The sequence below is a fragment of the Carassius carassius genome, chromosome 42, assembly GCF_963082965.1.
Source record: "Carassius carassius chromosome 42, fCarCar2.1, whole genome shotgun sequence".
NCBI classification, from domain to species: domain Eukaryota; kingdom Metazoa; phylum Chordata; class Actinopteri; order Cypriniformes; family Cyprinidae; genus Carassius; species Carassius carassius.
Window position 1 is genome coordinate 4,669,366 of NC_081796.1, and position 22,904 is coordinate 4,692,269.

General features: G+C 37.2%; 1 protein-coding gene across 2 annotated transcripts in view; it reads left to right on the forward strand.

Annotated features, from left to right (window-relative positions):
• Positions 1–22,904, forward strand: part of LOC132123941 (cyclin-Y) — a 52,727-nt gene that overhangs the window by 26,317 nt on the left and 3,506 nt on the right. Inside the window, exons 2-10 of one of the 2 annotated variants that reach the window (XM_059534628.1) lie at positions 7,596–7,670; positions 11,254–11,288; positions 12,417–12,440; positions 12,771–12,874; positions 13,745–13,780; positions 14,079–14,136; positions 14,226–14,345; positions 17,139–17,305; positions 18,421–18,583. In XM_059534628.1, the coding sequence (XP_059390611.1) occupies positions 7,596–7,670; positions 11,254–11,288; positions 12,417–12,440; positions 12,771–12,874; positions 13,745–13,780; positions 14,079–14,136; positions 14,226–14,345; positions 17,139–17,305; positions 18,421–18,583 (782 nt within the window). The remainder of the gene's footprint in view (positions 1–7,595; positions 7,671–11,253; positions 11,289–12,416; positions 12,441–12,770; positions 12,875–13,744; positions 13,781–14,078; positions 14,137–14,225; positions 14,346–17,138; positions 17,306–18,420; positions 18,584–22,904) is intronic. The other variant, XM_059534629.1, reaches the window with a different exon arrangement.

Sequence of the window (22,904 nt, forward strand, 5' to 3'; positions counted from 1 at the left end):
TTATTATGTGTTACGTTGCATATCGCGCTGCATAAACATAAAACCTTGTCTGCCTTTTGTGTTCGGAGAAGCGTCAAACAACAAGCTCTACTCTACACTGCTCGAAACTCGACTTTGAATCATCAGTGGCAAATTCTTTAAATATAAAACATGTACTGACTGGCTGTGAGTCAAAAGTGCCAGACTGTCCTTGCAAAGTTGGAATTGCCCCTCTTTATAGAAAGTGGGTGTGGACAAGTCTTAACTTTAATAAAGAATATCTCTTTAGATTTGAGACTTCAGTCTTTGGAACTTCACAAATATTTTTTATGCACCAAGAGCTTGTAACACTACAAAGTTGAAATCGCATCATATTACCCCTTTAAAACATGTATATACACCATTTTCAGCGATAATTTTAACGTTTATCATGATGTGTTGTAGTGTTGGGCGATGTGATCCATAGTCTTATTGTGTTATCAATAGTCTGTAAGATCGCCAATACATGATATTATCATGCTAAATAATGTAATTATTTACTTATAGTTTAATAGCTGGAGAGTGAACCAACTCCAGGGTAATCCTAAAAGCAGCTAGTAATACTACTACAACTACACTTGTAGTAGTTGGGGGTGGTGTTAGCGCAGTGGATAAGACGCATGCCTGTGGTGTGGGAGACCTGGGTTCGAATCCACTGTGAACCGCCAGTGTGTCCCTGAGCAAGACACTTAACCCCTAGTTGCTCCAGAGGCGTGCGACCTCTGACATATATAGCAATTGTAAGTCGCTTTGGATAAAAGCGTCAGCTAAATGAATAAATGTAATGTAAATGTAATGTAAATGTACACTTGACTACTTGCTGCTTGACTACTCTCTATCGTCAAAAGCATCAGCCACGGGAGATATCTCTATTGTTAATACACAACCGTAGTGTGTTGCGTCATGTTGAACAATTGTTTTGCTTTTTTATATTTTTATATTTTAAGTTAATGGAAAAGATGATCTGATTTTCTAACTGACACCATGCAACTGACTGAAAATGTTCTGAGAATTGTGTAAATGTAACAGAACTCAACACTGTGGAAGAAAAGAATGTCAATGAAAAAGAGCAGTTATGTCTTCATAAAAAAGGAAGTATATATTCCAAAACTCCCCTGAGTAGCTCATGTGACAAGTGGATTTTTTTTGATCTTATCATGTGGCTTTGTGTCAGTGTTTGGAAATTCCATACAATGTCCAGGTGACACTTTCCATTGTGATGTGTTTGTGCTAAATGATGTGGGCATGATGCCTAGGGCTGTGTATCACCAGTAAAGTCATATCATATCACGATACAGAGGTCACGATATGATACATATCATGATACATGACTGCACTGAATTTCACCTCAGAAGAATTTAGTAAAACAGCTGTTTATTAAACACTTCATACTATAGTAAGTGTTGCACATAAGTGGTCCGTATGCATGACCAAAATAAAAATGTGCTGTAAAAATAAGTTCTGACAGCACATTTATTGTTATTGATTCTGTGGTGAATTCAACTGCTTTCTTCACTGTGTCTTCCAGCGCTGTGTATAATGGTGTCGCGTGATCGAGATCAGCTCGCGCTGTGTAGCCCAAACGAGTAGTGCAGAATCGTTCAGCTTTCAGTTCATTTATCCAAAGTAGCTCTTGTAAATCAGTCATTGTGAGAATGCAAGGCTTTTCATTCCATTTTTGGAACTGAGAAACAACCTTTCTTTGTCTGAATGTGCATTGCAATGACGTTATGGGACGTGTCTAAGCCCAAAATCAGTGGCAATTCTGAAAGTTTGCGAGATTTTGCGAAAATTACAAACTTTGCCTGATTTCGCGATAAATTCAGCGATCTCAAAATCGCTAAATCCTGGAGGGACTGCTATATAGAATACAGAATTTACATAATCTATATATACATAAACAAATTTTCTGCAATGATCACACAAATTTGGTGATCAAACACTTATAATGACATGAAAGAGATATGTAATGGAGGCAGGCCATTTAACAATAAACTTTACTATCCAAAATGAGTTTGACATCAGTGCATTGAACAGTGAAGTTTAAGTTCATTCAAATTTAATTCAATTCAATTCCATTTAACTTTATTCCATTGACGTTTATTTCACTTAGGAACGGATTTGCTGTACTCTCTTCACACACAGACGAAACTTCCTAGAAAACTGTGTAGTGGGTCATAATATAGGGGAGTGGGGCACAAAGTAATGTGGGATTAGTTTTAACACACATTTATTTTACAATGGTAAAAATCTGGCTTAAGTAGATTTTTCATCTCCGGTTTTTTTTTTATTTAAAATGAAACAAATCTGCTATTATTTTAATCTCCAATCTGTTATTTATTATTTGTAACACTTATACAGTGCTACAATGTGTTATAGACATTAGGTATGTAATTTATACTATTTACTTTTTATTTGAATTAGAAACAACGAGAAACAGGTGAATAAAGACTGACAGTCAATGTTTAATGTTTAGAAGTTATCATTTCAAGACATTTAAAGCATTTTTGCTCATTTATGTGAACCCTCCCAAGCATGGTTAAAATGTGTTTATTGTCAAACTCCATTATCAGATTATTACTATACATCGTCATATCTATATATTGAACACAGCACTAATTAGAGCTGTGCGATTAATCGAAATCGAAATAAAATCAAGATTTGAGTGTGCGCGATTTCTAAATCGCTTTATAGCACGATTTTCCGCAGCCCCAACCTCCCGCAGTATGTTATCTGAACCAATCAGGATGCAGCGCGCCTAAGCGGAGCGCGAGAACAGAGCAGACTGGGCATATGCCTTACTCCAGGTTCACACACTCTGTCTGTGATGCATAGCCTTTTTTTTCGAGCCCATGTTAATGGAACAGAACGTTCCCACAGCACACAGTAAAAAGATGAGAACAGAAAAGGTTATAAATCGAAAGGTGCAAAAAGATTTAATATCTTGTACGTGAGCACAGAGAGAGTTGTGAGTGTGGACAGGACACAGGTTGAGCGAGAGGAGACACGTTGTAAGGCAGCATATATCTGAGCCTTATACAGTCTATGATCTGAGCACGCGCATCTGGTGAGCAACGGCACTGTTTTTGGTTAAACATGATTTTGATGACTTCATTAAGTTTTGTTTTATAGAAAACCCTTTTTAAAAGATTGTCATTTTGTATAAATTGTATCTCAATTTTGATCAATGTTTTATCAATCAGTTGCCCGTATTTATTAAATAAGAAGCAAATATATAGCCTAGCAGAAAATGTAATAATATGCGCCGGCAGGATCACTTGCATTGCATGTGAACTAAACTCAGCGTGTGCCTCACCGATTTGAGAAATATAGGCTATATATTACAGAAAGCTTAAAATAAAAAAGCCAAAATAAATGGGCTACTCTCTGATGATGTAATCCATATGAAATGTGCATTTCTCTCTGGCGTTCATGGCGAGTCTGCATTGTCAACTTCATCTTTGCAGCGACACAGAAAACACCAGTGTTTTACTAAACAATAAAATGACTCCTTGCATATTTTCGAACCAGCAGGCCATTCTGGGTTGAGGAAGACCCCACGGAATGAGCGAGCGGATCGGGATATTCAGAAATGCACTCTCCGCTCACGAGCTCTGATCGGAACAAACCCGAGCCTCACTGTCTGCTGACCTTGCAGAAACATACAAATAGCAGAAAAAATTAAAAATCCCTGAACACGGTTTTATTTATTTATTTATTTTTTACATATGTCTAGACATTTTGTTTGACATCTTTACTTAGTGATTATTTTGACTTATGTCTGTTCTAGAGACATTTGATAAAGCTCTCATTGGTTTTCAGGCACCGTTCGGCTTCAGGCACACCCCTATTTACATATTCTAATTTTACATGCAACATAGATAAGTTCATAGAAAGTAACAGCTACACACAATATTGTAATCCTAAAATTCACGTCGTACTTGCAAACTCTTTGTGCGCATTATGGTTAATGCATGCTCGAGTAGTCGATTGTTTTCTAAAGCGCCGACTAGTGGTTGAAGTAGTCGATCACTCGACTACTCGACTAGTCTATGCAAGCCCTAACACACATACATAGTATAGAAACAAAAAATAATAAAAATAGTAAAAAAAAAATAAATAATAATAAGCACTATTTTAAACCATTACGAAAACTCAAATGATACTAAAACACATTATGATGTGCTTATATTGATCACCCCTTATTGCAAATGTATAACAAATGTGCTTGTGTCAACATGGGTAGAATGTCTGAAGTTCAGGAAACTCGTATTACAAGAAAACCAAAGCATTTGTCTGATTCTGCCACAAATCTTCTTAGAAACAAGTAGATGTTTGTGTGTAGAACGTTCTGTCTATGATGACAAAAACTGTGATTTGTAAGTGAGCAGCCATTGGACATCCTCTTCATGTGGCTTTGCTTTTCTCTGCTGTTTCTTGAGTGTGTTGTTTACACACACACACACACACGCTCTGGTTTGTCAGTCTCCGCAGGGTGAATGTTGAGAGCTGTGGGAGCTGATGGCAGGCAGACTACAGCTGCTGCTGCTGCTGCCGTCGTTCAGCTTAGAAACATCTACTGACCTCATTGATACATATTTAACTTTATCCACTTTGTTTTTACTGAAACATTAATAGAATGTAAAATACCAGAGAGAGCACTGTGTAAACACAGGCTTTCATCAGGTCCGACTCCATATCGAATTTAATGTGGATAAGGCAGACGGAATTTGACAAATATATTACTATTATACAGAATATAATTTATCTCTCAAAGTAATAACAATAATAATATGTTTTATTAAAATATCATTTTCAGGAATATCACACAATTTTTCATCATTTTTTAAGTTTGTTTGCCAAAAATGAAAGGAATGGGTAAAATTTAATATGATTAACATTTTAAAATTATTATAACTGAATTATGTGGTCATTTGATTACAATAATTTTTGAAAATAATTTTGTATTGAATCATGGCCAGATTTGGGCCCTAAACAGTTTTGCACATGCATGAAAGATGTTCTTCACGGGGGGTTGTGAAAGCTGTAGTGTGTTTGTTGAAAGAAGCTCTTTCCTGAATGTGAGGAAGTGGTGTTCAGATCAGACCCCCTCCAAACACTCGAGCCCCTTTTCACAATATACAGAGGGTGGGGCACAGGATGAGAGGAAATGACTCAATCCCATTGAAAACTCTACTATTACAACTAGGACTGTGCAAAAAATCGAATGCGATTTTCATGCACATCTCACCAGTAAAGACGCTCCTGTAATTAGAAGTATATCTCCAGCACATGCGTTCAGATCAGGGTTGCCAGGTTTTTACAACAAATCCTGCCCAGTTGCTTCTCAAAACTAGTCCAAAACTAGCCCAATCGGACTTCGAGGTGGTTCCCCGATAAAAATTGCTTCCCGGGGGTTAAAATATACGTTTTTTAGCAGGGTTGCCTTGGTAAAAATTCGCATTTTAGGGGCTAAATATCACGTTATTTGTATTGGGGTCGCTTCGACCTGCGGACATAAAAAAACAACCACAGACTTGGCAACACTGGTTGCCATTTACTACACCGAGCCGTAATTCACTGACAATCTACACAAAATCGATGTTAAAATCGCAGGCGATTCTTTGTCGATTTTGTGTCAGTTGTCGGTAGACTACGGCTCTGTGTAGTAACTGCCGCTCCACCTGAACCAGTGTTGCCAAGTCTGCGATTGTTTTTCATATCCGCGGTTTGAAGCAACCCCACTACCAATAACGTGATATTTAGCCCCTAAAATGCTTATTTTACCAAGGCAACCCTTCCAAGAAATGTATATTTTAACCCCGGGAAGCAATTTTTATCGGGGAACCTCCTGGAAACGCGATTGGGCTAGTTTTGGACTAGTTTTGAGAATCAACTGGGAAGGATTTGTTGTGAAAACCTGGCAACCCTGATCTGAACGCACATGCTGGAGATATACTTCTAATCACAGGAGTGTCTTTACTGGTGAGATGTGCATGAAAATCGCTTTCGATTTTTTGCACAGCCCTAATTTACAACACGTTCTCCCATGAGTGTGCACATTTTTTTTTCAATAAGACACATTTATATTAGAGCGCATGTGTCCAGCTTCTCTGAGACCGGCAACATAGTCACCGTTCTCTGCTCTTCTCTCCTTTTTTCATCCATCTTCCATCTTTCTCTCCCACACAGCTCCATCTTTTATTAATCAGTCTTTCCCCTGCACCCCAGAGTGCCCCATACGTCTCACTGTCGAGGTTCTTTTGAGATTCAGGTGGCTCTTTCGCATAAAAGACGCCGCTTCAAAAGACTTAAAGCACAATCCAGTGGCTTGCTCACGTAGAGGCCGTTTCTGAACCAGGTTACACTCACATTTAGCAAATCTCAGCACGCATGTTGCAGCTGACAGCTACTCTAGGATCGGCTGTTTCGGGGTTTAGAGGCTGTGAACTCTGGGTTCCTTGTTTCCTGGTCAGGGTGTGTGCCTTTGCTCTTTTTGCTCTGATGACATTGTGTGTGTGTGTGTGTGTGTGTGTGTGTTAGTTGATGCAAGTTCAAGGTGGGAATTTGTGGGAAAACTGAGAAGAAAGGAAGTTTCAAGTCTCTTTATTTATGTAGACAAACCAAAAATAAAATAAAAATTAAATTATTCTAAATATTCTGAATATTACTATATATCTGCCTGAAGATGTGGGTTGGAAAACTGAGCAAAAAGGAAGTTTCAAGTCTCTGTTTTGGTATAAGGGGAATTGTAGCAGACATGACATGACATGAAATAATAATAATAATAATAAATTCATACATTCTGAAGATCAGTGATGAGTTGATGAGAATTGCTGGCTGAGAAATGAAATGAAATAAAATGATACATAATACTATAATATAAATGCAAATATAAAAACAAATATATTATGTATATTGTAGTATATATTACTGTGAAATTAAATAAAAACTAATGAGCATGAACACACAGAGCATGGTTATAACATACCACCATTTTTACAATATATTTATATAATTGTTATGCAGTATTTATTGTGTGTATATATATATATATATATATACATATATATATATGTATATATGTATTATAGTTATATTAGATATAATAGTTACATTAATACTTTGTCAATCAACTGAAATTAAATTAATTTTAAGTAGAAGTACTAAAAAAAGCTAAAAAGCTTATATATATATATATATATATATATATATATATATATATATATATATATAAAATCTCATTAAATTAAACCTTAAATAAAATCGAAATGTAAAATGAAAATATGGAAGGTTAATCAAAATAATAATGAATACTGTGATAGTATAAAAGTGATGCATAAATTACACTGTTCTCAACATCAGAATTTTGCTCCATCTAATTATTTCATATATCTCTGTATTCTCAATGCTGTGTTCACATTACAGCCACTCCGTGTTGTTACTTGTCTGACTAAATGTTTCACGTCATCCTGTCAGAAATATATTATTATTTTTTGGGGATGTTCTATTAATAGTAGAGGAACGGAAGCCTCAGTCTTGAATAATAAATCATCTCTCTCTTTTTCACTCCTCAGAGCTCAACATGGAGTACAATCCTTCGGACCACCCTCGCGCCAGCACCATCTTTCTCAGCAAGTCTCAGACAGACGGTGAGAGACTCCATGTGGATGAGTGGGACGCTCTCCTCTTAAGCCTGGAGGCTCGAGGGGAACGTTAATTAAAAGAAACCAAACAAATCAGGAGGCGACCGCACAGATAGCCCTGACTTAGTCAGACCAAGCATCTCCTCAGAGAAGAGTTGTAATAATAGTTTGATTTAACAGAATACCCCTGGGTGATGATATTTTGTTAAATGTCAGCTCTTCTCAGTGGGTGATATTTCTGCCCAGGCTAATGTTATGATATTCTCCTTGTTTCTCAGTGAACTGCTAACGTAATGTTTTGTGACTCTGCTCTGTCTGCCTTGCTATCCATGCTCAGATTTAATTTAGATACCTTCTTGTTTTTCAGTTCTTTTACCCAACAAGAGAAGTAGGTTTGATCTCAGTCTGTTTGTTAGTGTGCTGATGTGTTGTGCTGAAGCTTTATAGATTCAGGCTAACAAAAAGTACTACTGTACATTGAAACTGCTTAATGGGGCAACAGATTAGTGTCATTAAATACAATCACGGCAGTATTTGCAGTCATTTACACAGTTTAATGGCATTAAGGGGATATGCATGTTGACAGTGTCTGTGAATCTGTCCCATTTTTCTGGCTAGGCAGCTGTTTGTTTAGATTCATGCACGCTGTGCTGTCATCTGTAGTTTTAGATTAAGTTATAATATGGATGGATGAAAATAGTCAGACTGCTAATATGTGAGAATAATATGTGAGTCATGAGACATACAGTAGCTTTCATATTTGTGTCTGTATGCATGAGGGCCAACAGATTCCAGGGACTGAGATAAAATGCCAAAACAATATCAAAGATAACTCTCCATACCTGACCACTTGCTTTTGTCGTTTGGATTTTCTTCTCATGCTCCGGTTCGCTAATGCCGCGTTTTCAACGAAATTACCCAGAACATTTTTCCCCCAGAACTGTTGCTATCTGCATTTCCACCACGGTCTAAAGTACCGGGTAGGGCTGTGCAAAAAATCGAATGCAATTTTCATGCACATCTCATCAGTAAAGACGCTCCTGTAATTAGAAGTATATCTCCAGCACATGCGTTCGGATCAGGGTTGCCAGGTTTTCACAACAAATCCTGCCCAGTTGCTTCTTAAACCTATTCCAAAACTAGTCCAATCGTGCTTCCAGGAGGTTCCCTGATAAAAATTGCTTCCCGGGGTTACAATATCAGTTTTTTTTTAGCAGGGTTGCCTTGGTAAAATTCACATTTTAAGTGCTAAATATCACGTTATTTGTATTGGGGTCGCTTCGACCCGCGGACATGAAAAACAACCACAGACTTGGCAACACTGGTTGGCATTTACTACACCGAGCCGTAATTCACTGACAATCTACACAAAATCGATGTTAAAATCGCAGGCAATTCTTTGTCGATTTTGAAAACGATTTTGTGTCAGTTGTCGGTAGACTATGGCTCTGTGTAGTAACTGTCGCTCCACCTGAACCAGTGTTGCCAAGTCTGCGATTGTTTTTCATATCCGCGGTTTGAAGCAACCCCAATACCAATAACGTGATATTTAGCCCCTAAAATGCAAATTTTACCAAGGCAACCCTTCCAAGAAATGTATATTTTAACCCCCGGAAGCAATTTCTATCGGAGAACCTCCTGTAAACGCGATTGGGCTAGTTTTGGACTAGTTTTGAGAAGCAACTGGGAAGGATTTGTTGTGAAAACCTGGCAACCCTGATTTGAACGCACTCTATTTTTTTCACCGCCCTAGTACCGGGAAGATTAGGCAAATAGTCTGGTGACGTAGGTCTGCGTGCGTTTCTCAAAGTACGCTAATTTGGGCTTGCGATGGAAACACACAGAGTACTGGCCCAAAGTCTCTAGTTCCTAGTAGTTCCTGCGGTGGAAACACGGCTTATGCTGATCATCCAATCAGAGTGATCTCTCTCACAAACGGGCTCAGCTGCCAATTTGGCATGTTTAATCATCAGAAAGTCACTCTGTGTTAGTCAGACTACTGCCAATGGTGTGAAACAAACTGCAAAAAATAGTCTGACAGGGCCTAAACAACAACCCAACATTGTCTAGCGACTGGCTGTTGGCTTGGTGTGTCACAGCCTTCTATATGTAAATGAACTCTGTTATGATTGGTTAACTTCATGGAGACAAATGTTAATCTATAAATGCTTGTAGGCGTACGTTCATATGCTTATGGTTGTAATGTTAATACCATAACAATTTCTAAAGCACACTTTTGTGTTTTTTAATAGCTTTGTGAGAAATGTTACAGTATGTTTATGGAGTAGTATATACAGTATGTGTGCATTGAACTTTGTTCTACAGAGACCAGCAATGGCAAATAAATAGAGAGGTTTATGAAGCTTTGACTGAGCAAACAACATTTGAAAGTCTAAATCCATGGCAAACATCACCAGCACTGTTTAATAGCTTGTGCAACTGCTCCGTGATAAAATTTGGATGTGCTATTGTGATGTCATTGATAGATTTACTCACGCCTAAATTGCACAATATATCAAACTCTGATTGGTTGCTTTACAGTCAGTTGGTCAAGTGTACCAGATTTATTTTATTTTATTTTTTCTAACTGCTCATACTATGTACGCACAGACTGCATATGCTGCTTGAGTTATATTGCACTAATTAGTTTGTCCAACACCGAGCTAAACTGTTGTTTTACAGTCAAAAAATGAATGCAAGAGAAAAACAACAAACTACTGTAAATGCAAAAACAGTAGATCCCTACGTACATGACATAAGAGATAAAAACTACACATTTCATGGCCATTCTCATGACTTAATATTTTTTGCCTCGTTTTAGTTAAATCATGGCCATGATTTAAGAATTAATTCCCTTGTTTCAGTAAATCATGGACATGTACTAATTCGTACCCTTTCGTTCTCTTAATTCATGGCCGCGATTTAACTAAAATTTGAGAACAAGTTGATAAAATGAGGGAATGCATTCTTAATTCATGGGCACATATTATTAATTTGGGCCCAAGATGGATATATTTTTGGACATACACAACTCTAGCTAAAAACACGTAAATTATTTTTATTGTTTATAACTTTCCTGAGAGAATTAGCACAGACATTATACAAATTCATTATGTTATAAAAGGCTGTGTTCACTTGATGCTAATCGTTTGCGTCAAAACGAAAGAACACTTCAGGCAGTTCTTCACTAAATTAATCTCCAAAGTGGACCAGACTTTATGCTAACATTCAGAAGTATCTCTATAAGAAATTAACCCGTTTTTATTATTATCTTAGCTTTATTTTTGGCATTTTATGCATTTTATTTTTTTAAGATAGGACAGTAGGTCGACAGGAAGCAAAGTGGGTGAGAGAGCGGCGGGTTGGATTAGAAAAGGTTTGCAAGCCAGGACTCGAATTTAGGACGCACGAAGTGCAACGGTGCTACATGGAACGTTTAATTACAGTTAATGAAATATATCCAACAGTTTAAGACCGTCGACTTTATATTACTGACATTCCTTTAATTGTCGCCCTTGTCTTTTTGTCTCTGTCTAATGAACTGCACTGACTGTTGTGCTAGTGTTACTGATTATGTTTCTCTTCACAGTTCGGGAAAAACGGAAAAGTCTGTACGTCAACCATGTAAGTAGCAGCAGCCATGTCATCAATTGATTGTGTTTTCTGTTTCTCATAATGCTTGTGTCTACAATAAAGACATCCCTTCATGTGTCACAACACCCACAGAACTAATCAAATCCCACACTCAGCCACATGAGAATGCAGGAACCAGTATCGCATGAGTCTCTGAGCTAACAGCACTGCTTTTCTGATCAACGCTTTCTTTCTATATAAATGTTTTAAAGGAATAATTCACCATCCTTTGCTGAACATTTACCCTGAGGTCATCTAAGATGTTGATGAGTTTATTTCGTCAGAACAGTTTTAGAGAAATGTAGCATCAGCAATGGATCCTCTGCAGTGAATGGGTGCTGTCGGAATGAGAGCTGCTAAAAACATCACAAAAGTCCCCAAAGTAATCCTCACGAAGCCAGTCCATCAATTAATGTCTTGTGAAAAGCTGCATGCTTGTACAAAACAGATCCATCATTAAGGTTTTCTTTTTCTTTTTCTTTTTTTGTCAGACTAATGCTTTCAGTTAAATTCCATAGTTCATAATCCATAATAATGCTTTATTCAGTAAATAAAAGTCTGAATCAGGAGAGAAATATGCACAGATCAAGCACTGTTTACAAGCTAAAACGGTCCAACATTGTTCTAAACAAACATGCCGGTGGATTTTGAAGTGAAAGGTCAACAGGGGATGGACTTTGTCACTGTAAAGAAGCGATAATATGGATAATTGACTGGTATTTTGGCCAAAAGTGATGGTTGAGGTAATGGTGTATTTGTTTCTTACAAACATGCATCATTTCGCATTACAAGATATCAACTGATGGACTGGGGTGGTGTGGATTATTGTGAATATTTTTTTTTTTTTTTTACTGTTTGAACTCTCATTCTGATGGCACCCATTCACTGCAGAGGATCCATTGTTGAGCAGGTAATGTAATGCTTCATTTCTCGAAACATGTTCTGATAAAAAAAACAAAAATGGGTGAATACATTTTCAGCAAATTTTTATTTTGGGGTGACCCGTTCCTCTAATGTGCATAACTTTCTCCATTTCATTGCCGCATGCTATTCATACTCGAACTGTAATGAATAGCATATGTTTTGTTCCTGTTTTAATGTATTTTATTACTTTGCAAGTTAACACACATTGCGGAGTCAAAGGTAAATATTTGCCCATTGCTCTATTTATTTTCTTTAAACTTATGATATTGTGTCTGTTTTAACATTGTAATGATTTATTTCCAATATTAATGTTGCTTATCAGTTTTTGAAATCCTGTATGATACATGACTGTGTTTCTGCTGTACTGGATTGGGATACTAACGTGTACTCCACACACATTAAGTGAGAATCACTCCGGTATAAATGAGATGATAATAGCTTCTCTGAGGCTGCAGGGGGCCTAATTTTCATCCTGTTTGCTGAAAGTCTGTGTGTGTTTTAAGAATAACTGATGTTTTAGTTTGCACTCTGCGTATCCTTGTGTTTCAGCAACATCCATCTGGTCCGATGAGACGCAAGTACAGCTCCTGTTCGACAATATTCCTGGACGACAGCACCGTCAGCCAACCCAACCTCAAATACACCATTAAATGGTACTTGAACCCTCATTGTAAACTGATCGAAATGTGCATGACTGGTTTAAGATGGATATCTAAATGAGGGTGTGGAAAGAGAATTGGGTTTTCAAAAGCATGGCTGGAGCCTTTGGAAATTGGGCCTAACAACATGTTACATTGTGTCATTGATAAATAAAAGTGACGTGACATAAAACCAAGTACTCCGAATTCGTGCTCTGCATTTAACCCATCAGAAGTGCACACACACACAGGGAGCAGTTGGGGTTTCGGTGCCTTGCTTGTGTCATTGCCGGCCCGAGACTCGAACCCACAACCTTAGGGTTAGAAGACAAACTCTCTAACCACTAGGCCATGACTTCCCGTGAATGGATTGAGTGTGGAAGGGAGTCGTCTAAATCATTAAGTCCATGATTCAAAAAATGTACCCCCATTTTTGATTCTGAATATTTCGTATCGTATCAGTCGTATCAGTTCCACTGATCATATTCATCACAGCACATTATGAATTTAAGTATGTTAGGTGTATGTTAGGTAGTAAGCCAATAACTATTTTCATTAATATAAAATAAAATCTATATAATAATAATCATCATCATCATCAAACTAAAATGGAAAATCAATGATGTCACAACATTACAGTACAGTATGATATATTTGCTAAAGTTTCAACAATGTTAATAAATTATAAGTGTTTTTTTAAAGATGAGTGATGCATTAGATGTCAGCAAAGGTAAAAAAAAAAAACAATTGAGCATGATTAATCACACATCCAATATTGGATATATACTACTATATACTACTTCTCCTTCAGCTTGAATTTAATGCTGCTTCATCTTGTTGACTACCGTTATATCAACTTCTTTCTGCTATCTCTTCTGTTTGCAGTGTTGCCCTCGCAATTTACTACCACATAAAGAACAGGTATGTTTTTCAATTCTCTCATCAGATCAGGTCTTCTATCTATCTGTGTGTCTAAGTACTTTTATCTCCATCGTCTGCTCTGTCTCTGACTTTGTGTCTTAAACTGGAATAGCATATAAACCTTTAATGATTTATAACCTTCAAACTCCAAGGCTTCAGATCAATTGAAATCTAAATTTTACACAAGTTTTTGGTAACACAGCACTCTTTCCTAGTTCTTTAATTCTTTCTATGAATACAGCTTAGAATAAGTACTAGTCTTCCCTAATCTAATTTCAGTTCACCCTTCTCCTTTCAGAAATGTGGACGGGCGAATGCTGTTAGACATATTTGATGAAAAACTTCATCCACTGTCAGTAAGTGTTTCATTTCTGCAGCTCATTTATAAGATGTTTAATTGCATCCTGAACATGCCTGAATGTTCTAAAACGTCCTCTTTCCACAGAAATTAGAGGTGCCGTCAGACTATGACAAGCACGACCCGGAACAGAAACAGATCTACAGATTCGTCCGTACGCTCTTCAGTGCCGCCCAGCTCACGGCTGAGTGTGCCGTAGTTACTCTGGTGAGTGAAAGGTCACGTGACTTGATCGTGGACCAATACAAATGAATCCTTGTCTATTTGGATTGGCTGGTAGAACAAGTTAAAATAGGGTTTACCATCAGTGAAGTGGATTTCCCATCCCTCTTAGTGCCTAAGCTCAGCAGCTGTCTAAGGTGTGACTGTTCCTCCTCTATGATAAAATCCTTATTTTGAAGGCTCATCCCTTCTCACTTTTACAACCAAATACCTTCATGAGGTGTCATGAAACAAGTTGTAGACATACAAGGTGCTGTGAATGTTTGAGATGGGCTTAAATGAAAGTGTGTGTGTGTGTGTGTGTGTGTGTGTGTGTGTGTGTGTGTGTGTGTGTGTGTGTGTGTGTGTGTGTGTGTGTGTGTGTGTGTGTGTGTGTGTGTGTGTGTGTGTGTGTGTGTGTGTGTGTGTGTGTGTGTGTGTGTGTGTGTGTGTGTGCGTTTAAAAGAGTTATAATCTATAATAATCAAAATAGCCTAACACAAATCTGTGTTTTGTTCTCATTTATTTTTAATAATTCATAATTTTTAGTTTAGTGAATTTAACTTCTGCTTTAAAAGCCTTATTTTTGTTTTAAGATTGTAATGTTACAATTTTAGAATGAGATGTGATTTTAACCCTTTTTTGCACATTATAAAGGCTTACATCAACTTCATTTGTTTTCATAGCCTTTAACAGGCTATGAACATAAGCATACTCTAATAAGCACATATTTAAAGCACAGCTGCCCACCAGAGGAGTCCGCCGATGCAGTGGAACCAATTAAAAGTGCAATTTATGTCTTATACTTTCTACAAACAAAGTTGAGCTCTTATTAGATTTATTTCTCACTGTGGAAAAACGTATATTATTTGACATTGTTGTCCTCTATTGAGTGTGTATGAGTGTTTTTTCATTTCATAAGGACATCTTTGTTCGCCTACATCCATCAGCAGTGTTTATGAATGCTGCATACTGTCATAAACCATGTCAACAGAGAACAGACTTATGATTCAACCATTCAAGAAGTAATGGTTATAACGTTCCTTTAGAAGTACACAAAGAAGTATTATAAGAGTTACTTAAGAAACCATCACTATTGATAGTGTTCATACTTATTCTTTGCCACTAAACATAGCAATAGCCTTTTACAATTTACTTGTCCAACAGACAGGAAGATTACCTTGAATCATGTGGCATGTTAAAAAGAGGTGTGCTGTTTTTTGCTTTCATCAGTGGATAAAACCAAAGTGAGGGCTCATGCATCTACCTGTTCTGCTTCAATATTAATGTGGTGTTGAACAGTTTGTTTCAACCTTGTACAGACACATAACGGAGAACTTTTAAAGAGACATAGAAAATTTATAAATGTGCCTCAGTAAGCAGTTTGATCAGAGTATGTTTTTTTTTCTCTCATCTATATGGTATAAAATTGCAATGCCTACATGTTTAGAGAAATAATGTATCCATGTGATTAAGGAGTCAATAGTACAGAGTGTATTTTTTGAAAATTTAGTTTGCATTTCTGCCTTCATTTATTTTTTATGTATTAGATTTTTAAAATCATAAAATATAGCAAAATTCCAGAGCTTCCTATCTTTAAGATTTGCCAAAATGTTTATAAAAAATATATAAAAAAATGTCTTTGATCTTTCAAGCTGTTTAATGCCACTCAGCATGTGTTGCATGCATCAGTCCAAAAGAAGTTTAATAAAAAGCGGCCATGCAAAAAAAGAAAGAAAAGAAAAGTGTCTCATTATTACATTTTAAATATGGATATTTTTCTTACAAAAACACATTGATTCTCTACAGGAGGCCTTTGTTTACCTCCCGCCTAGCTTTATAGAAAATGCATGTTGCGATATTGCAATGTTGTTTGGCTTCTTATGAACAAGAATCTTACATTTAATCAAACTGTGGCCCAGTGAACAGTCCAGGTGACCATGTTAATGAGGTGAGGTGTTGGAGAGGAAAAAAAAAAAACTTAAAGAGAAACAGACTCATCTAATCCAAAATATTTTTTTATAGTTTTTTTTTTTCCAAGGGGCAGATAATATATTGAAAACACCAGGGGGCCTAACACAGATCCGTGTGACACCCCATACTTGCCAGTGTTAGAGTTGCTAGTTCCACATTTAAACAAACAAATTGCTAGTGGTCAATTCAAAACCAGTTTAAAGCAATGCAATTTTCTAGTTTCATGTAAGAGTATATCATGATCAATAGTTTCAAAAGCAGCACTAAGATCTAGTAAAAATGTAGTGAAATGCAGTCTTGATCATATACCAGAAAGAAGTCATTTGTAATTCTAAATGCTGTCTCTGTTCTATGATAGGCCCTGAAACCTGACTGAAATTCTTAGTAAACTTTATATTTACATAGCACTCCAGTTTTTTTTAAAATGATTCATGGTAAATGTCAGAATAAAAAGATAAAATAAAATTATATTTGTGCTGTTAAAACTGAACGTTGTTCGTTTGCAGTTTGTTACCAGTAAGGCATCAGGTGTTTTTGTTGGTTGGCTGAGCAGATGTGTTTGTCTTCCGTTTTTCATGCCCCTGACCTGCATGTCAGTCTTGCACAATAATTACATATTTGCAATGATGCTGCAGTAACCTTGTTCCAAAAACAGAAATGCAAGGTTCAGTCACCAGAATCTTTACAGTTGACTTGATTGTCAAGATGCTTGATATCGATATTGAATGATACCAATTAGAAAAATCTAATTTATGTTTAACTTAGTTATGATTTTTATTTTTTATTTTTAAAAGAATGCATTTTCTCTTTTTTTCTCTCGCTCAGGTGTATCTGGAGAGATTGTTAACATATGCAGAGATTGATATTTGTCCTGCTAACTGGAAGAGGATTGTTTTGGGTGCCATCCTGTTGGCGTCAAAAGTGTGGGATGATCAGGCCGTATGGAATGTTGACTACTGCCAGATCCTCAAAGACATCACCGTGGAAGACATGTAAGTGTGTGTCTCTTGCGCCTCTGAATTCAAGATAACATGACAACACTCTGAAGTGCAAGTAATTCAATATGTAGGAATAAATGGCTACAACAAAGTTGTCGGTTTCAACAACTTCCATTTTTATTATTGATAATTAGCACCAGTTTCCCAGGAAGCAACCAGTATCTTGAACATGTAATAAAAACTGTGCTGTACTTGTAAATGTTTTATGCAATATTCAAATTTTCCATACAAATTTTTATTTTGCAACTATGAATGGAAACATTAATTTGATGCTCAGTCTTCAAACATTTCTAAGATATATTCTATCTTGAAGTTTATGTAAAACTCTATTCACAACTAATTTTTCTTTCATGATAAAATTGGTTTCTGAATGAAGCCGGATAATCACTAACAAATACGGAACATGTTTTAATTGTATGTAGGGTCTGTTTTAATTTTATGTTGAACACAGAGGTTAAGTTAGTCTAAGGTTAGACTAAATTTAGTTAGTCTATGGTTCTAAGCATTTGTAGAATTGGTGTTTATGATGTTTTTGTGACATTTTTTGGAAACTATATCCTATAGAGCTTAAGGTACCATATATAATATCCCTAAATGTAAGGTACCAAAAACTTGACACTTCCAGCATGTCACATCTGCCCTTTAAACTCCTGCTGAGTACAGTTAAGCACAGTTATTTTAAAGGCCATCCTGACTAAAGATTCAGTGACTGAGGCAGTATTATTGTTCTCAAAGCACATCACAAACAGAATGGAGGACCACAGAGTGTGGGTTTGTGGTTTTTGGTTGCTTTTTTTTGTTGTCAGAGGCTTCACTGTTATATTTAGCTGGTAGGTTTCTGCATGTGTTGGAAAAATTATGCAGTTGGTAGGAAGGGGTGACAAGAGATAGTTTATCTTTAACTTTCAGGAGTTGTCTTTGGTGATAAGAAATTTGTGGATAAATAAAGTTATTCATATTGTCAGGATTTTAGTTTTAAACATGCAAAATCAGAATTTCTTTGAATAGCTTAACTTTCAAGGTTTTCTTTTCAGTTACTTCCGCCCAGTGACAAATGTCAAAAGGAATATACGCAAAGCTACTTCTTTTTGCTTTCTCTCTCCCACCAGGAATGAGTTGGAGCGACAGTTTCTGGAGCTGCTGCAGTTCAATATTAATGTTCCATCAAGCGTGTATGCCAAGTATTATTTTGACTTGCGTTCACTTTCTGAGGCGAACAACCTTAGCTTTCCCCTGGAACCTCTCAGCAGAGACAAGGCCCAGAAGCTCGAGGTGAGTGGTCTCTCACTAAGTAGGAATATTGTAGAGCTGAAACAACGAATCGATGTAATCGATTAAAATCGATTATTAAAATAGTTGTCAACTAATTTAGTCATCGATTCGTTGCTAAATAACTTATTTGCCGTAAGCGGCTCATTTCGTGCATATTTCAAATCTGCGGTGACCAAAGTGTGGCAGTAATGAGCCACCGGAGATTTTACTCAGCCAGTACAGCAGGAGAAGCAGCGAATAGCCAATAGCTGGCCTCGTTTTATGTCACGTGCTTCCCGAAACAGCGTCTCTGCAGCATTCAGCGGGATGTGGGAGTACTTTACTTTGAGCCTTCAAAAAAGAAGATTAACCTGTAAACTCTGCACTACTGAACTGTTTAAGGGGCCGTTCACATATCGCGTCCTTTGCGCGCTCATGTTCGTTATTTCCAATGTAGGCGTGCAGTATGCACGCTCATAATGTAAGCGACGCGTTTGCGACGCGTCCGTTTTTCCAGGCGCGTCCGCACCGCATCGAGTTAAAAACATTTCAACTTTTCAGAATGCGGCAAGCGCACCGCGGGTCATGTGACAAGAACTAATCAGCTTCATCGTTTCCCGTAACAACGTTTAAAGCTCAGCCAAGATGAAGGAACAGCTGATCATAGCTGTATATAGATTTCCATTTTGAAATAAATTTAGTAGCAGAGCAACTGCAAGCGATTTTTAGAGCTGCAAATCCATTTATCCTTTGCTGAAATTTCCGCGTCTTCAAGGAGAGAGCACGTCATGGTTGCTTAGCAAAGGCAGACGCCTCAGGGGCGCTTCTGCCCGAGCGCTTTGGAAAGGAGGAGAAAGCTGTGCGCCTAGCGTTTTCCACGCGTTTTTAGGCGCGATATGTGAACGGCCCCTAAGACTTTTATTTGTGCAGATTCTCCACTACAATGTTGTTTGCAAATGTTTAGTCGTGAAAGCTGATAACATTGCTTTTTAACAGTTAACATTTAAAGCTTTACAAACATGTTCTGTGATCAGTTTGTCGTTTACCAGTTCATAATTCAGTCGTGCAGCCTACAACCCGAATTCCGGAAAAGTTGGGACGTTTTTTAAATTTTAATAAAATGAAAACTAAAGGAATTTCAAATCACATGAGCCAATATTTTATTCACAATAGAACATAGATAACGTAGCAAATGTTTAAACTGAGAAATTTTACACTTTTATCCACTTAATTAGCTCATTTAAAATTTAATGCCTGCTACAGGTTTCAAAAAAGTTGGCACGGGGGCAACAAATGGCTAAAAAAGCAAGCAGTTTTGAAAAGATTCAGCTGGGAGAACATCTAGTTAATTGATATCAGGTCTGTAACATGATTAGCTATAAAAGCTTTGTCTTAGAGAAGCAGAGTCTCTCAGAAGTAAAGATGGGCAGAGGCTCTCCAATCTGTGAAAGACTGCGTAAAAAAATTGTGGAAAACTTTAAAAACAATGTTCCTCAACATCAAATTGCAAAGGCTTTGCAAATCTCATCATCTACAGTGCATAACATCATCAAAAGATTCAGAGAAACTGGAGAAATCTCTGTGCGTAAGTGACAAGGCCGGAGACCTTTATTGGATGCCCGTGGTCTTCGGGCTCTCAGACGACACTGCATCACTCATCGACATGATTGTGTCAATGACATTACTAGATGGGCCCAGGAATACTTTCAGAAACCACTGTCGGTAAACACAATCCGCCGTGCCATCAGCAGATGCCAACTAAAGCTCTATCATGCAAAAAGGAAGCCATATGTGAACATGGTCCAGAAGCGCCGTCGTGTCCTGTGGGCCAAGGCTCATTTAAAATGGACTATTTCAAAGTGGAATAGTGTTTTATGGTCAGACGAGTCCAAATTTGACATTCTTGTTGGAAATCACGGACGCCGTGTCCTCCGGGCTAAAGAAGAGGGAGACCTTCCAGCATGTTATCAGCGTTCAGTTCAAAAGCCAGCATCTCTGATGGTGTGGGGGTGCATAAATGCATACGGTATGGGCAGCTTGCATGTTTTGGAAGGCTCTGTGAATGCTGAAAGGTATATAAAGGTTTTAGAGCAACATATGCTTCCCTCCAAACAACGTCTATTTCAGGGAAGGCCTTGTTTATTTCAGCAGGACAATGCAAAACCACATACTGCAGCTATAACAACAGCATGGCTTCGTCGTAGAAGAGTCCGGGTGCTAACCTGGCCTGCCTGCAGTCCAGATCTTTCACCTATAGAGAACATTTGGCGCATCATTAAACGAAAAATACGTCAAAGACGACCACGAACTCTTCAGCAGCTGGAAATCTATATAAGGCAAGAATGGGACCAAATTCCAACAGCAAAACTCCAGCAACTCATAGCCTCAATGCCCAGACGTCTTCAAACTGTTTTGAAAAGAAAAGGAGATGCTACACCATGGTAAACATGCCCCGTCCCAACTATTTTGAGACCTGTAGCAGAAATCAAAATTGAAATGAGCTCATTTTGTGCATAAAATTGTAAACTTTCTCAGTTTAAACATTTGCTATGTTATCTATGTTCTATTGTGAATAAAATATTGGCTCATGTGATTTGAAAGTCTTTTAGTTTTCATTTTATTAAAATTTAAAAAACGTCCCAACTTTTCCGGAATTCGGGTTGTAATTATGACTGAATGAGAGAGGTAAATGTTTAAAGATATTTGAAATGCACTTTTTTTCTAAGTATTCACTGCTCTTTTTCACACAGCAGGTTTTTTGTGTGTGTCCGATTTTTTTTTTCTGGACAACCTTCTGATAAATTTGACTTTAAATATTGAGTTCCATTCAGGTTTCATGCCATTGTCACTTTATTCGAATGATTGTTTACAATTTCACAGCATAAGCTATAAAGCTGTTTCCCAGTAAATAATAAAATACAACGCACTGCAATCTTATTCTGTTTTATCCTTATTGTTCGTGAAAATATGTTCTGAAAGATTCCTTAAGCTTTGTTCGGGATGTTAAACTACTTTAGGAGCCCTAAGGACTGACATGGTGAAAACATTTGAAATCTCCTTGTGAAATTTGCTAGAGTATGGGTCAGTGTTTTGATTGCAGAAGAGTTCAACAAAAGGATTACTAACACATAATAAAACAACTCCAGGTATATTTTTGATGAGGATATGACAATGCAAAATGGTTAAAATCTCTTAAAAATCTATGCTGAATGATAAAGACCCTTTATTAATAATTTACTTGGGGGGAAAAATTGGAAAAAAACTAAAATATAAGTGCATAAACCGATTAATCGTAAAAATAATCGACAGATTAATCGATTATCAAAATAATCGTTAGTTGCAGCCATAGAATATTGTGACATGTTGTATTGGTCCATTGGTTCAGTAGCAGCAGGGCTGAATAATAACCTTGTCTGAATCCCAATGTGTGTCTAATGCCAGCGTTCAGCCTCCATGCTGCACAATTACAGTCCTGACAAGACCAGGCCTATAATGATGTTAGTTAGTTCAGTTGTGTGTGTTTGTGCACACAGTTGCCTTTGGTGGTGTAATAGCTCACCAGCCCATTTAGAGTCAGTGGTCTGGGTGGACAGCTCAGTCGATCGGTGGTTTGTGATCCAGTTCTTTCATAAGGACCAGCCCCCCTGCTGCCATCTTGCACTGGTCCTCTTTATACGGTCCCACAAACAATCATTTGTCTTCTCAAAATAATGGACACAAGTTGCATCATCTCAATAATTAAACTTTTTACCACTCATTTTTTGGAGGTGGTGGGACTTGGAAATTTGGTTCTTGCATCAGAAAGTAAAAGTTTACCCAATACTCTTTCTGTGACACTTTCAGTTGTATCAAATGTGAATCTAGCTATATCTATATCTACTCAATGACATTGTTAACTCTTAATAATATAATATAAGTTTAATAATAATAATGATAATAATAACAATAATAATGTAGAAATAAAGTAGAAAAGGGCCAAGAACAGAACCCTGGGGAACACCTTAAGTAAGGAGAGCATGTGTGTTGGCGCAGGGTTGGAACAAAATGCTTAACAGGTTTTACATTTAAATTAAACAAATTTAGCAAGGGTGCATTACATTGAACTTGTTAAAAAAATCACAGTTTTCAACATAGATAAACACTTTTAAAAACACATTATTATAAATAAACAAGCAAGATTTGAGTTTTAAACAACTACAATCTTGCCTGAAATACTTTTACAATTACATTTCATGCCACAATAACAGTAAAATTTTGAAAATGATCCGAATAAATGGTGATTGAAATCACAATGCTGCGTGTACTCAACCAGTCAGCATGTTTAGCGCTCAAGTCCCGCCCC